The 15,290-nt window shown below is 44.0% G+C and overlaps 4 protein-coding genes across 4 annotated transcripts; 3 read left to right on the forward strand and 1 right to left on the reverse strand.

Annotated features, from left to right (window-relative positions):
• The first annotated feature begins 17 nt into the window (after positions 1-17).
• On the forward strand, positions 18-1,130 carry LOC134817821 (protein dpy-30 homolog). Its single transcript, XM_063827157.1, has 3 exons — positions 18-69; positions 559-698; positions 855-1,130. The coding sequence occupies exons 1-3, from the start codon at positions 40-42 to the stop codon at positions 919-921; spliced, it is 237 nt and encodes a 78-aa protein (XP_063683227.1). The 5' UTR covers positions 18-39; the 3' UTR covers positions 922-1,130.
• A 221-nt stretch (positions 1,131-1,351) lies between these two features.
• Positions 1,352-4,538, forward strand: LOC134817820 (exosome complex component CSL4-like). Its single transcript, XM_063827156.1, has 3 exons — positions 1,352-1,480; positions 1,798-1,989; positions 3,873-4,538. The coding sequence occupies exons 1-3, from the start codon at positions 1,363-1,365 to the stop codon at positions 4,142-4,144; spliced, it is 582 nt and encodes a 193-aa protein (XP_063683226.1). The 5' UTR covers positions 1,352-1,362; the 3' UTR covers positions 4,145-4,538.
• Positions 4,539-5,266: 728 nt separating this feature from the next.
• On the forward strand, positions 5,267-9,346 carry LOC134818758 (collagen alpha-1(I) chain-like; the record flags this gene model as incomplete). Its single annotated transcript, XM_063828404.1, has 4 exons — positions 5,267-5,399; positions 7,797-8,351; positions 9,084-9,190; positions 9,227-9,346. Coding segments are annotated over 4 exons (915 nt in total), but the record flags the coding sequence as incomplete, so codon positions are not given.
• Positions 9,347-9,449: 103 nt separating this feature from the next.
• LOC134818760 (collagen alpha-1(III) chain-like) lies at positions 9,450-14,478 on the reverse strand. Its single transcript, XM_063828405.1, has 5 exons — positions 14,074-14,478; positions 13,584-13,677; positions 10,358-10,854; positions 9,568-10,182; positions 9,450-9,464 (listed from the first exon to the last, which is right to left on the reverse strand). Exons 1-5 carry the CDS (start codon positions 14,476-14,478, stop codon positions 9,450-9,452), a joined length of 1,626 nt encoding a protein of 541 aa, XP_063684475.1.
• Between the last annotated feature and the right edge of the window lie 812 nt (positions 14,479-15,290).

Genomic DNA, 15,290 nt, shown 5'->3' on the forward strand with positions numbered 1-15,290 from the left:
GACTGTTTATATTTAACCAAAGATCATTATAGGAAGAACATGGCATCCTTATCCATCGACGCTGCTAATGTAAGTTGACTCCACTTAGTTTTATTGATTTATACTGTATCATTGTTAACTTGTATTGATGTTCATCCAGCACGTACCTGCATGACGGTGAACGTTACTAAGGTGATACTTTATGTAACGCGCAGCGCCGAACTATTTTAGTGTGTTGAGAAGAACTATTTTGTCATTTCGCTTGCGCGTCGCGGTAAAACTTCCAATCTCGTGGTAACAAAACAAAAAACTATCCAGATAGGTCTCACGCCCTAAAATGAGCAACAAACAACCCTTAGGGCCATATCACAGCAACCCCGCCCACCATGCGATGCTATATCTCAAAATGCAGAAGCTGAACTTAAATTACCATCTGCGAGTTGCGTCTTGAATGAGAATTCCTTTCCAGTGGAGTAAAGATGTCACCCTTTCAATACTAAATAGCCATGCCTATTAAATGCCACTTCCTCATCTCGATAATTTCATAATGTTATCACTAACATTATACTCTTTCTACAGAAGCTAGCTGCTGGGGAAGCAGAGGCAGCCAAACGCTCCAAAGATAAAGCCGAACTCCAGGCTATGCCAACCAGAACTTACCTCGATCAAACTGTCGTCCCTATCCTTCTGCAGGGACTTGGTGTTCTTGCCAAAGAAAGGTTGGATATATTCTTTTTAAATATTCGTTTATCGTCTTAAAACTGTCATTATGCTACCGGATACAATTACTTAATATCTAACTTTTTCGATCGGCGAACCTGTCTTATTTCCAATAGGCACAAAATGATTGTGAATTCTAATAAACGATTTTTCAGGCCACCAAACCCTATCGAGTATCTCGCAGCATTCCTCCTCAAAAACAAACATCTTTACGAAGACTAGAGTTCCATCTTATTGCAATTAGCTTTTCTTAATCATACTATTTAAAGGAGAATCAGACGATTTTTTAACGAAACATCTGAATTAAAATCACAGCCAATTAGTTAATGGCCGCAATTAGTATTTTAAATTGTGTTATCAGTCAATAACCTTACAAGATAATTGGACACTACTGGACGATTTATTTATGAAGCTGCTGCGATATTTATTTGCGTTAGTATTTTTGTACAGACTAAAATCGTGTCCGAAACAATAGTTTTCCTTTGAAAAATATTTAAGTAATATACTTAAACCGACGTTCACGAAATTGAATATTTGAATATGCGGTTTTTCTTCAATTGTATGAAAACTCGAACGACAATTTAAATTTTATGCATTTTGTATCCTATCTCTAGCAAATCTATCTCCATTTTAAAGACTTATGGCCACTACTTATTTTAGAAGATGGTGACAGCGCCTAAAAAGGTCGTTCCAGGAGATCAGATATGTAAATACGATGAGAACTGTGTCTTAGGAGGAGGACTGCACGTTCACCAGGGCATCGTGTACTCAACTCTACTCGGTACGAATTTTAATTAAAAACAAAATCCTTTCAGAAATTCGTCACAGAATTGTCGCATTGACTTCAGAATATTATTTAAACTCCGTTTTTCTTTAAATTACACCAAATAAAAACAATAATAAGATCAATCATGAGTCATGACATGCATCAAAAATTAATATCCTAGAGAAATAAAATAATAATATCCTAGAGAAAATAAATATCCTAGAGAAATAAAATAGGCAATAGAATTCCAAAATAAACCCCGACCGCTTCAATTAGTAACAGGGTTTCTCCCGCTCATTATGCTAAAATCTAAGCAGCAACACTTGATTCAGGTTTTCTGAAAACAGAACAGAAAGGTGAATTGAAGGAGATCAGCGTAGAACGAGTAAACTCTGACATCACCTTGACGGCTCTACCCAAATCTAACGATATTATCACATGCAAGGTTGTATCCGTCAACCCGCGCCAAGTTAAAGTTCTCATCCTCTCAGTGCAAGGGAAAAGACTTCCACAACATTTCAGAGGTTAGCTGCTAATGCAAAATGTTTAATTTTTTAAACAGACTGATGTCCAAGTGTGATAGCTCTAAAGTCGGTAAAACTGATCTTGCCTCCGCCGGTTAAGTCCTCGCTGTGTAACAGACTAACAATGTCAGTAGAGGGTATCCCCACATCAGCTTGCTGTAACGCCTCCGCCATCTCTTCGTAGCTCACCTGATCGGATAGACTCAGTGGTGAATGTGTTTTAATAATAGCGTAGTAGAATTAAAATGTTACCGTACGTAATTTTCATCACTGAGTATCTTTAGTAACAATCATGAATTTCAACGACAATTCTCGCAAATTTAAATGGTGGATATAATCTCGTTATTTTCGCAACAAGTTAAACAATTGTGAGAGTTAGTGAGATTACTGAAGATTATTAAAAAAACGTATTCTATTATGCAAGATCACTAAAACTTCGGCTTACAGTTCGCTATTGTCGCAAATTATAAGAGGAAATACGATTGTCTCCAAATTAGCTTTTAAGAAGCCACGAAAATAAGTCCTGCTGATTTATATAAGTTGGTTACCTCGCCATTATCATCAGCGTCGATCATATTAAAGGCATCCAAGATATCATCCCCCGTGAACAAATGCGCCAATATCTCCTCTAAATACGTCAACAACTCGTCGAAATCCACCGTCCCTTTACAGATATTGTATATTAAACGTCTGTAGAATTCGGGGTTTAAAATATATTTAAATTTCCGAGGTGGACAAGTAACAAGTTTGGGCAGCTAAAAGGTGAAAAATGACAAACCACTCAATCATGATCACCACTAAATGAAAATACATGTTTAAACTGAGGGGATAATCCTAAATAATGTAAAACTTCTACAAAACTCACCGTCTTGATCAGTATCAACCTTCTCAAAAAACACTTGCAGATCATCCTTATTGGTGTTCACATTAAAATTAGCAAACATCCTCTCCAACTCATCCGGACCCAACATTCCGTTGTTGTTCTGATCAAACTGCATGAAGAACCCCTCCATCTGCTCCATCTCCTCTGGGGTCAGTTTCAGATCAGACATTGACACAAAGTACTCCGCAAACAATTCACAACAAGCTACTCAGCACACAAATCAGTACCAGGGCAGTACCGGGTTGGAATATTTCCACAATATGATGAAATATAAGGTATTTAGCTATTTTCCACCTACCAAAGCACTATGAGCGGAAACAGTAAAGAAACGATTATGATTGACAGTTAGATACTGTTGGGATATATTTAGACAACTCCCAAAGAAGCGTTTTGTGAGGCCTAAACGCCGAGGTAGACTCATAGCTTTGTGATTTGTTTCGTATGAAACATGGTTCACGCGCGTAGATCATATTTCGCTTGAGTTCAGTACTCGGTAGGATAGAAGTAGACTGTATATTAGTATAATTGCTTGCTTAGTGGTTATAAAATCATCATGTTGTGCGGAAATCTGAATTGTTAGCCCTCTTTATAAAGCAGGATATTATGGTGACCTCGTAGAATTACCTGCACTTAAAATGTCTCCATGTCCTTGTTGGATGTGATCCCCCATCTTGGCACTGGAAAAGACTGGCACTTGGCCGGCAAGACTAATTTCAACTTATCGAGTCAGTAAACTGCAAGGAAGTGCAAGTGATCATAACGATGAGTATTTAAAAATGTGCCTTTACAAGCATATACCTTTGACGTTGAGGACCAATCAATGAGCTCGTTTACAAATAAGTGGCCAATGTATTCAACCTCTAAATTTCTTTATTATATCTCCTTTGTTTCTCACGGTCTTAAAGGAAACCTAATGTACATAATTGAATAATAATCTACATAATCGCCCAAAAATCTTTCTTTAATCCGCCATTATCCTCTTACCTGGATCTAACTTCAGGTATTATTAAAAAGGAGGATATACGAGCAAAAGAAAAGGACTCAGTAATAGTCTACAAGTGCTACAGACCCGGCGATCTGGTGCTAGCTCGGGTTATCTCTATCGGAGACGCTGCTTCCTACTTCCTCTCCACGGCGGAGAATGAGTTAGGGGTGGTGTTCTCTCAGAGCAGCGAGGGGGTGAGCATGGTGCCGGTCAGTTGGTGTGAGATGAAGTGTCCACAGACTAACACCATGGAGTACAGGAAGGTCGCTAAAGTTATCGCCCGGTGATAGTTATCCCGAGATGGAATTTTGATTAAGATGTTTTTAAATATTATGGTTTATGAGTTTAACCGCTGTTTTTTGGGTAGGATGCCTTTAATTAAGTTTCTTTCTTTTCGCTTTAAATTATAAATTCTGTGACTGACGGAGAGAAACTAACTAAGAGGCACAATTTTATTTATGACTAATTTATTATATATGATTAGTATACACCAAACTATGGACCATTAAATATCTGACGAAATTAATACCGGTCCAGCTGTTGTTCAGGAAATCGGATCAAGTGCCGGAATTTTGCTTTAAAGTTTTTGTGGGTGCCGGAATAAGCTGCATTTTTTAATGGCGCCGGATGTTTATTGTTAAGTTCTCAATTCTCATTTCCAATTATTTTATCGAATTTAAACGGAGGTTTCACTGTACCAAGTTAAATTATTCGCACAATTAGATCAACATTCAATAAAGCCAAAAAATGTGCCAAAACTTGAATAGTCATGGAAAAAATAATTATAGTTCAAGTGAAGTACCGTATACAAGAATTTGTAAATACCCACAACATTTATCTTGATAATGGAAAATAACATACTTTTGCAATACTTAATCAACAGAATTTCTTATTTTGAAATCAGCGTTGTACTGAGTTAATAAACCCAAAGACCATATATCGCCTCTTAGTCTCCTGTAACATTAAAAACCTGTCCCAACAAGAGTTCGACATTCCCTCTGATTTAGTAAGTGTATCGATAAGGGCACGATCTATAAGTTGGGTAGTTGTAGCGGTAGGGACAGTAGCTGTATCCGTAGGTGCTGGCTCTTCCAAGAGTGCTGCCTGCTCCTGATCCTGCTGAATAGCAAGGGCGATAGTAGTAGCAGGTGCACCCTCCTGTTCCTCCGCCTCCACCTCCGCCTCCTCCACCTCCGTTTCCTCCTGGTCCTCCTCCTCCACCTCCGTTTCCTCCTGGTCCGCCATTACCTCCCGGGCCTCCGCTACCACCGTCACCTCCGTTCCCGCTTGGTCCTCCATTGCCTCCTGGTCCGCCGGAACCATTCGGGCCTCCTGGGCCGCCAGATCCTTTATGGACAGGACAGTTGTTAGGAGTTTGTGCTCCACATGGGAATCCTCCGGGGCCGTCTCCACCTGGACCTCCTGGTCCTCCATCACCTCCTGGGCCTCCAGGTCCACCTGGACCGCCCGGCCCACTTGGGCCTCCAGGTCCACCCGGACCGCCCGGCCCACTTGGGCCTCCAGGTCCACCTGGACCGCCCGGCCCACTTGGGCCTCCGGGACCTCCATGAAGTGGACAACCTCCTGGTCCACCATCACCTCCAGGGCCACCATCTCCTCCAGGACCACTTGGGCCTCCGGGACCTCTCTGAAGGGGATAGAATCCTGGACCTCCTGGACCACCTGGTCCACCATCGCCTCCGTCTCCCCCAGGTCCACTTGGGCCTCCGGGACCTCCATGAAGGGGACAGAATCCAGGGCCTCCTGGACCACCAGGCCCTCCTGGGCCACCTGGTCCACCTGGTCCTCCGGGATAGAAAGGACTGCTTCCCGGTCCATAAGGACTGTAAGGCCCGAATGGATCATCTTCAGGTCGGATTGGCTTTTTGCACGTTCTACACTTGCCATTTGGTGACTTTTTGCCACGTTTACCTGGTTTTTTAGAAGGCCCACAGCAGCCTCCATCATTGGAACCATTTGAAGAAGGTTCACTACTCTGTCCGCTTGGTCTTCTTCCACCTGGTCCTTTTGGACCACCATCTGATGGGTTACCTGGATTTGAGTCACTGTTTTTGGGTTTCTTAGGCTTTATACAACAGCAACATGTACCATCACTATCTGGGTCAGAGTCAGTTGGATTGGAACCATTCGAATTATCTCCGGAGTTTGGACTCCTTTTCTTGGGTTTCTTGCCATTCGGGTCAGAATCCTTAGGGTCATCTCCTGACTTTGGTCCTCCGTTTTTAGGTTTTTTATCATTTGGACCTTTTTTAGGTTTCTTTTTTCCACAGCACCCGACCGGCGCCGTTGCATCGGAGGGATCACTGGAAACACTCGTACCTGATGTAGTGCTTGGTCCTGATGTTGTGCTTGGTCCTGATGATCCACTGGATCCACTTGTTTTTGAAATCGGTTCACCATCATCGGGTGATCCACATCGTGGGCAAGCACCTCCGTCTTTTGGTCCATTAGGATCAAGAGGTCCTCCCGGACGGAACGGATTTCTTGCATCGTTTGGATTGTTAGGGTCGTACGGTCGATTTGGGCTATTTGGATCAAGTGGACCTCCTGGTCGGAAAGGATTTCTGGGGTCATTGGGATCTTTTGGATCATAAGGTATGTTGGGATTGTTTGGATCCAACGGTCCGCCTGGTCTGAATGGGTTGTTTTGGTCGTGTGGATTGAAGGGATCATAAGGTCGGTTAGGGTTGTTTGGGTCAAGTGGACCACCAGGTCTGTAAGGATTCCTGCAGTCGTCTGGGTTGTGAGGGTCGTATGGTACATTAGGGTTGTTCGGATCCAAAGGACCCCCAGGTCTGAATGGATTGTTCGGATCATTAGGATTGGCCGGGTCGTACGGACGATCAGGATTATTTGGGTCCAACGGACCACCTGGTCGGAAGGGATTGTTTGGGTCATCCACATCATAAGGGTTATAAGGCTTGTTGGGATTATTTGGATCCAATGGTCCCCCTGGTCTAAATGGATTGTTTGGATTAGTTGGATCGTACGGGTTATATGGTTTCTTCGGATCATTAGGGTCATAAAGTCCCCCAGGACCGAATGGATCACCACCTGGACCTACTGGACCATGCCGACGACCACAAATGGGGCATTTTGGTCTTTTGCCTCCTGGACCTCCTGGACCGCCAGGCCCACCTGGACCTCCTGGACCTCCTGGACCGCCAGGTCCTCCGGGTCCACTGCCATCTGGGCAACGTCTGGGCTTTCTATTATTTGGTCCGTTTGGATCATTTGGTCCGCTTGGACCACCAGGACCTTTTGGTCCGCCTGAGTTTGGATCGTCTCCGTCTGATGGCGTCTTAGGCTTTCCTTTCTTCGGTTTTTTCTTTCCGCAGCATCCAACATCAGAATCGTCAGAACTTGAAGGAGATGATTCATTGTCGCCATCTTTTGGATTTCTCCCTGAATCTGTTGTACTAGTTAGCCCAGTTCCTGATGTTTTTGAAGTTGCAGAAGAGTTTGTAGAGCCAAGTATGCTGGATAGTCCGGAGGAAGTGTCGTCATCGCTTGTATCAGGGTCTCCTTTCTTTCCCTTCTTTGGTTTCTTTCCTTTCTTTGGTTTCTTCTTACCGTTCTTCGGCTTTTTCGGTCCAAAGCATCCAAAACACCCGTCTGGTCCGCAACAATCTCCACAACACCCATCTGGTCCACAAAGTTTAGGGCAGCACTTTCCACAGCAACCATCAGGCCCACAGCATTTTCCACAGCATGCATCAGGACCGCAAAGTCCGCAACATCCACCTGGGCAACAACCATTAGGTCCACAACATGGACCACAGCACCCATTGGGACCACAGCATCCTCCATTGTCATCATCATCACCATCATCTTCTGGAGAGCCAGGTAAGCCTAGACCACAGTGAGGGCACTCTTCAATTGGATTATCCTTTCCTTCTGATCCATTTGAACTTGCAGGTCCTTTGGGATCCTTTGGCTTTTTGGGACCACCGGGTCCTTTTGGATCCCTTGGGTCTTTGGGACCCCCAGGTCCTTTCTCATCCTTTGGTTTTTTGGGACCCCCGGATCTTTTCGGATTCCTTGGGTCTTTGGGCCCGCCAGATCCTCCGTGGAGAGGACAGTTATCAGGATTCTTTGCTCCGCACGGATTTCTTCCGGGACCTGATGGCCTTTCAGGACTACTGTTGCCACTGGAACCCCCGGGCCCAACAGGACCTTCAGGACAGTGTAATGGGCAGTGCAATGAACACCCTGGTCGTTTTGGATTACCAGATCCGTCTGGTCCTCCTGGTCCGTTTGGGCCGCCAGGCCCACCTGGACCTCCGGGCCCACCTGGACCTCCGGGCCCACCTGGACCGCCAGGTCCTCTGGGTCCACTGGGTCCACTCCCATCTGGGCAACGTCTGGGCTTTTTATTGTTTGGATCATTTGGTCCGTTTGGACCACCTGGACCGCCAGGCCCACCTGGACCACCAGGCCCACCTGGACCTCCTGGCCCACCTGGTCCTCCAGGTCCACTGCCATCTGGGCAACGTCTGGGCTTTTTATTATTTGGTCTTGGACCTCCACATCCACAACGAGGACAATAACCGTGAGGATGATTAATTGGAACTTTTGGTCGACTCGGTCTTTTACTACCAGGTGCATTTGGATTACCATTCGGGTCATTGAGTGGATCAAGCGGCCCTCCTGGTCGGAACGGATTTCTGGGGTCATTGGGATCTTTTGGATCATAAGGTATGTTGGGATTGTTTGGATCCAACGGTCCTCCTGGTCTGAATGGGTTGTTTTTGTCGTGTGGATTGAAGGGATCATAAGGTCGGTTAGGATCGTTTGGATCAAGTGGACCACCAGGTCTGTAAGGATTCCTGCAGTCGTCGAGGTTATGAGGGTCGTACGGACGATTAGGATTATTTGGGTCCAATGGAGCACCAGGTCGGAATGGATTGAGTGGGTCATCCATATCATAAGGGTCATAAGGTTTGTTGGGATCATTTGGATCCAATGGTCCCCCTGGTCTGAATGGATTATTTAAATCGTTTGGATCGTATGGGTTATATGGTTTCTTTGGATCATTAGGATCATAAAGTCCCCCAGGACCGTATGGATCTCCTCCTGGACCCCCAGGTCCTCCTCGACCACCTGGTCCTCCTCGACCGCCAGGTCCACCACGACCACCTGGTTTGCCACAATGATTGCAAGGGACTTTAACAATGGAATATCCTGGACATGGCCTCCCGCTAGTTCCTGTTGGACCTCCGACTCCGCCGGGACCACCGGGTCCTCTTGGACCTCCCGGACCACCTGGTTGTCCTGGTGCCCCTGGTTGTCCCGGTGCACCTGGTTGCCCTGCTCCACCGGGAGCACCCGGACCTACTGGGTAACAGCCTGATGGTGCACCTGGTTGTCCTGGTTGTCCTGGTGCACCCGGTTGCCCTGGTGCACCTGGTTGTCCTGGTGCACCTGGTTTTCCTGCTCCACCGGGAGCACCCGGACCTACTGGGTAACAGCCTGATGGTGCACCTGATTGTCCTGGTGCACCTGGTTTCCCTGGTGCGCCTGGTTGTCCCGGTGCACCTGGTTGTCCTGGTGCACCGGTAGCACCCGGACCTACTGGGTAACAGCCTGATGGTGCACCTGGTTGTCCTGGTGCACCTGGTTGCCCTGGTGCACCTGGTTGTCCCGGTGCACCTGGTTGCCCTGCTCCACCGGGAGCACCCGGACCTACTGGGTAACAGCCCGATGGTGCGCCTGGTTGTCTTGGTGCGCCTGGTTGTCCTGCTGAACCTGGTTGTCCTGCTGAACCTGGTTGTCCTGGTGCGCCTGGTTGTCCTGCTCCACCGGGAGCACCCGGACCTACTGGGTAACAGCCTGATGGTGCGCCCGGTTGTCCTGGTGCACCTGGTTGTCCTGGTGCACCTGGTTGTCCTGGTGCACCTGGTTGTCCTGGTGCACCTGGTTGTCCGGCTGCCCCATGACAGCCTGATGGTGCGCCTGGTTGTCCGGCTGAACCTGGTTGTCCTGCTGAACCTGGTTGTCCTGGTGCACCTGGTTGTCCAGCTGCCCCATGACAGCCTGATGGTGCGCCTGGTTGTCCTGGTACGCCTGGTTGTCCTGGTGCGCCTGGTTGTCCGGCTGAACCTGGTTGTCCTGCTGAACCTGGTTGTCCAGCTGCTCCATGACAGCCTGATGGTGCGGCTGGTTGTCCTGGTACGCCTGGTTGTCCTGGTGCGCCTGGTTGTCCGGCTGAACCTGGTTGTCCTGGTGCACCTGGTTGTCCAGTTGCTCCATGACACCCTGATGGTGCGCCAGGTTGTCCTGGTACGCCAGGTTGTCCTGGTGCCTGATGGTGCACCTGGTTGTCCTGCTGAACCTGGTTGTCCTGGTGCCCCATGATGATTATGATGTGTGTGATGGTGACGATAATTCACAGCACCTGGCACTTGGATCACTTGAACACTGGGAGAAGTGGCTGAACCTGCTGGAGAAGGGACAGTAGCCGATCCTAAGCTAGTTACCGACACTCTTCCCGCTGGTGCTTGACTTATACTGTAGGAAACTGCGGATTGCTGGACTCCGTAAGAAACTGCACCTGCAGGCTGAACGCCGTACGAAACAGCAGCCGGTTGCTGAACGCCGTACGAAACAGCAGCTGGTTGCTGAATACTGTAGGCCACATTGGCTGCAGGCTGTTGACCATTGTAAGACACACTCACTGCAGGCTGCTGAGCAGTGAGGCCTACATTAGAGAGATTATAGCCCCCTGCTACTGCTCCAGGAACACTGATCACATTAGCGCCTCTTGCTGCTAACCCAGGAACACTCATCACATTAGCGCCCCCTGCGGCTAAACCAATCACATTAGCGCCTCCAGCGGCTGCTGCTCCGGTGGTGTAAGATCCTCCAACTCCGCTAATACTCGAAAAGTTGCTGAGAGATGAGGCACCTGATATCGCTCTGTTTCTGGCTCCGTTCACATCTATACTCACATTACTGGCCCCATACATAGTGGGGGCTGGGAGTAGAGCGTTATATTGGTGACATTTAGTGCAAATTACAATAACAACATCAAGGGGTCGTTCACATATTACGTAATCACTTTTTGGCAAATTTTTAACAACCCCCCTCCAATCTCCGTAATTAGTTTTACACATAGCTATTCTGTAATGTGTTCATATTACACTTGCGACTTGCGTAATGATTTAGAAACCCTCTCCCCCGAACCTTTCAGTGATTACGTATTATGTGAATATTTCGAGATCGAAATATTCGATAATTCTTAAAAATAAAGACTCAAGTGCGATTTGTGACATCACATAATTTCTGCCTGTAGCCATTAATCGAAAAGGCAGAGAGAAGTTTAGCTTAAATGCGATAAACATTCGGACAAGATTGAAACCAATTAAATGATTGGTAGTGAAATTGCTAACCAGGTTGAAAGGATAGTTAAATATTTCATTACAACTTTAAAGTCGATCGAACTCGAGCCTCATTTATTAAACTCAGTAATATCGGATGAGAAATTCATGCTAGTTAAACACAAAACTAAAACATCAACAAAGCAATAAAAATCTAATATTAACTGTCGTAATGTGCACGCATATATTAACCACTGAATTCAAAGAAGGTTTAACGGGTTACTTCATGCATATGATCCTTAATTCTAAATTTGGATTCATCATGTGGAATTAAAATGGTTCTTTAACTGGTAGACCATAAGTAAGACCATCACGGTCAACAGGATGTGATGTCAATGTTATAATCAATAATGGATTGAATCCATACGAATATATTCTGCCACATGTAAACCTTGACAACTGTACCCCAAGTATTGATGCCTGTAAATGTAACTCTGCATGAGTCTCGAGGATTGAGGACAGTCCTTGATCATGGTTTTCATCTGTAATTCAAGTTCAACCAGTATTAATACGATAGCTGGCTCTATCGTTAATACTCCAACGTCCATGGGTAATGATTCAGTCTGATCATTTAAAAACTCTTGTAACTTTTAATTTTATAACATTTAATCTATTGCATTGGTTTATTCATTTTTCGAGGGTGTCTATCCTTATAGCTAGACAATTACCATTGCTGAAATTATCTGTATACTGTTAAAAACATTTTATTTTTGAAAACTTTTGTGATAAACATCGGATATGGGGTACGTACATTTTAGGTCGTACAACCTCCAAATGACATACAACCTCCAAATGACGTAATAATGCCTACATTAAATGTGAACGATCATTATACATAAGAATAAGGATGTTAAAGCATTTAAAGTTTAATATAGCATAGAATTGAAACTCAAAATCCCGAATAAAAATGAAAAAATCATACTGTCCCAAATTCTGTCCCATTTTCAGTTTTTGAAGATGAAATTTCCAGGACCCAAATTTTACAGTTTTGACTGATTTATTCACCCGCAACCAATTAGTAAGTCAACTATGGATGGCATATGACACGATTGAGGTGCTGGAAGTTTGATTTCGGTCGGAGGAAGCCCACAGCAGAAAGCTTAACAAACCAAAAAGCTCTCTTTTCAAAATTCTGTCCCATTTTCAAATATGAAATTTCCTGAACACAAATTTGATAGATTGGATGAACTTTTAGCCCAGAAACCAATTAGTCAGTTAATTGATGATGGTATGAAACCAAATTAAGGTACTGGAAGTCAAAATCCCGAAGAAAATTGAAAAATCATACTGTCCCAAATTCTGTCCCATTTTCAGTTTTTGAAGATGAAATTTCCAGGACCCAAATTTTACAGTTTTGACTGATTTATTCACCTGCAACCAATTAGTAAGTCAACTATGGATGGCATATGACACGATTGAGGTGCTGGAAGTTTGATTTCGGTCGGAGGAAGTCCACAGCAGAAAGCTTAACAAACCAAAAAGCTCTCTTTTCAAAATTCTGTCCCATTTTCAAATATGAAATTTCCTGAACACAAATTTGATATATTTGATGAACTTTTAGCCCAGAAACCAATAAGTCAGTTAATTGATGATGGTATGAAACCAAATTAAGGTACTGGAAGTCAAAATCCCGAAGAAAATAGAAAAATCATACTGTCCCAAATTCTGTCCCATTTTCAGTTTTTGAAGATGAAATTTCCAGGACCCAAACTTTACAGTTTTGACTGATTTATTCACCCGCAACCAATTAGTAAGTCAACTATGGATGGCATATGACACGATTGAGGTGCTGGAAGTTTGATTTCGGTCGGAGGAAGCCCACAGCAGAAAGCTTAACAAACCAAAAAGCTCTCTTTTCAAAATTCTGTCCCATTATTTATAAGTATAACTATAATAAGTTAAAGTTGTCTGTAACTACAAACTAAGCTTCTGAATTCAGCAATTGTTCATTTTTGTCCTTTCTTCAACAACGGTCTTCATGCCTCCTTTTTGTAGTGATCTACGACCTCGGATATCAGAAAGAATAACTCTTGGATAGTTGGTTGCAAAATGAGCATAGCTATGCCACATTTAGAGAGCCCAACATCAAGTGCTATAAACCTAATCAAAAGGTCACATTTAGTGGTAATGTGGATTTGCTCGATTCCATATATCTCAAAATCAAATGAGAAGCAATCGATTGGTGCTGCTACATAAATGATCAGCACAATCAAATCAAAAATGATTTCTATCGAGCAAGATATCATGGTTTTCTTGATGTTCGTAGTATCAGACTTTCCCACGTCTTTGTTGTTGTTCTTGCAATAGCCAATCAGGAAAAACATACTCAGGAAAAGTGAGCCGACGTAGCCGACTGTAGTGAGTGATGTCAGGGCCAACTGCCAGCTGGCAGCCCGAGCCTCTATTCCATTACAGGACTCCTGGAATTCAAACAGCAGAATCATGGACCAACCTATGAAAGTTGCAAACATAACTACTGTTTGGCCCAGAGATATTCGTAGTAACCACCTACTGAAGCCTTTCCTATGCTCTCGAAAGTAGAACGGTCGGTAGATCATAATGTTTTGAAAGGAATAGATGATAACAGTGAAGACCTTCAAACTCATCACAAAAACCTTCAAAATCACGGTGACAAGGCACCTTATCACGACAAAAATCAGTTTGGCCGGGAATGTAGGTTGAATAGAAACGTCACGGGAATACTCAGGTACTATGGTCAATATGCCAACGATGATGCACCAGATGGAGTAAGATACCCTTGTCACTTTAACGACCCCTTTCTGAGAAGAAGCCCTCAGTTTGACTACGATTCCTACCAGTCCGATCAGTAGAGTTAGAGCTCCCTGTATGTAGTACACATAAGGAGCAGAATAATGTCCTCCATCCATGATAGTGTATCCAGAAGTGGTCCCGTTGAAGTTAACTGTTTTGGAGTCATTAGCTGCTTTTTCCCAAAGAATCTTAAATGCCTCATCGTTTTTTAACTGTTCCCTAAGATCTTTATGCATAAAGAACAACTCGATATCAACATTAAGATCTTCATCAGAGAAGTGTTTGCGACTTATCCCGTTTTCAAGGAGCTCTTTAGTAATGTCCCATTCTGCGAAAACTTTATCTCCCTCGTGCACTATAACTTCAAATGTGTCAGGTGTCTTTTTGTGGTCAAAGTCTGCGCCTTTTGTTTTGGAGAGTAACTCCTCGAACCACTTCAACGTATCCATACTCATAGATTGTGGAGCTGTCGACTTCAGGCTCAGCCCAACAACGCTCAAAGATATCGATTTAGAAATATTAAAGCGTAATAAATTAAGAGGTTGTAAAACTCGAGATAACGCTTTATCTAAGTATCTACAATTGCAAGCTTGCCGAATGACGGGTAGAATCAAAAAGAATCAAAATAATAAAGGCAATAAATCAAATAAGGTCTGATAAGTCTGTTTATTGTTACAGCAAAATCTTTTTGCTCTACGGAGCGTCTCGTGGTGCGAGACAGCCAATATTAGTACATTTAATATTTCTAAATAAAATTATAAAGTGGAAAGGTCAAATGAGAACCAACCAGGTCACTCGATCGTATTGAAAATGAGCTACAAGAATATTTTATAAAATATTATTTATGCCACTCGTACAGAAAATTAGCTGCAAAACCAAAAAAATGCTGCAAGAATACGCTCCCGCTAAATTGCTCGCCCAAATTTTAAGAAAATTCTTGTGAAAAGGCCCTGAGGGTATGAAAATTAAAAGTAATCTAACTCGGTGATTCCGAATCACCCCCATGACGTAGGGTAAAAATTCTTCCCTGACAGGCTGAGCGCCGCCCAGTAAATTTCGTCATGTTTAAAATATAATATAGTCATAGATATTTGGCACGGAGTATTAGTATTGTTTTGTACATATCATGATACGGATCGTTTGCCCGCCATTTTGATTGTTTCAATTTGTTCGAATAATAAAAAGATTGATGTATGTACTGAGCCATTCCTATAATCAAGAAAATAAGATGAATCTTAAATGCCTCATCGTTTTTTAATTG

This window comes from Bolinopsis microptera, chromosome 7, assembly GCF_026151205.1.
Source record: "Bolinopsis microptera isolate Bmic1 chromosome 7, MBARI_Bmic_1.0, whole genome shotgun sequence".
NCBI lineage: Eukaryota > Metazoa > Ctenophora > Tentaculata > Lobata > Bolinopsidae > Bolinopsis > Bolinopsis microptera.

Bases quoted from the DNA above. Each gene is read 5' to 3' on its own strand.
- LOC134817821 (XM_063827157.1), top strand. From the start codon at position 40: ATGGCATCCTTATCCATCGACGCTGCTAAT. The intron at 70-558 runs GTAAGTTGACTC...CTCTTTCTACAG, and splicing joins TATCCATCGACGCTGCTAAT to AAGCTAGCTGCTGGGGAAGC. The intron at 699-854 runs GTTGGATATATT...ACGATTTTTCAG, and splicing joins GGTGTTCTTGCCAAAGAAAG to GCCACCAAACCCTATCGAGT.
- LOC134817820 (XM_063827156.1), top strand. From the start codon at position 1,363: ATGGTGACAGCGCCTAAAAAGGTCGTTCCAGGAGATCAGATATGTAAA. The intron at 1,481-1,797 runs GTACGAATTTTA...CACTTGATTCAG, and splicing joins CGTGTACTCAACTCTACTCG to GTTTTCTGAAAACAGAACAG. The intron at 1,990-3,872 runs GTTAGCTGCTAA...ATCTAACTTCAG, and splicing joins ACTTCCACAACATTTCAGAG to GTATTATTAAAAAGGAGGAT.
- LOC134818760 (XM_063828405.1), bottom strand. From the start codon at position 14,478: ATGGATACGTTGAAGTGGTTCGAGGAGTTACTCTCCAAAACAAAAGGC. The intron at 13,678-14,073 runs GTAGGAATCGTA...TTTGAATTCCAG, and splicing joins TAACTCTACTGATCGGACTG to GAGTCCTGTAATGGAATAGA. The intron at 10,183-10,357 runs GTAACTAGCTTA...GTGCACCATCAG, and splicing joins CACCAGCGGGAAGAGTGTCG to GCACCAGGACAACCTGGCGT.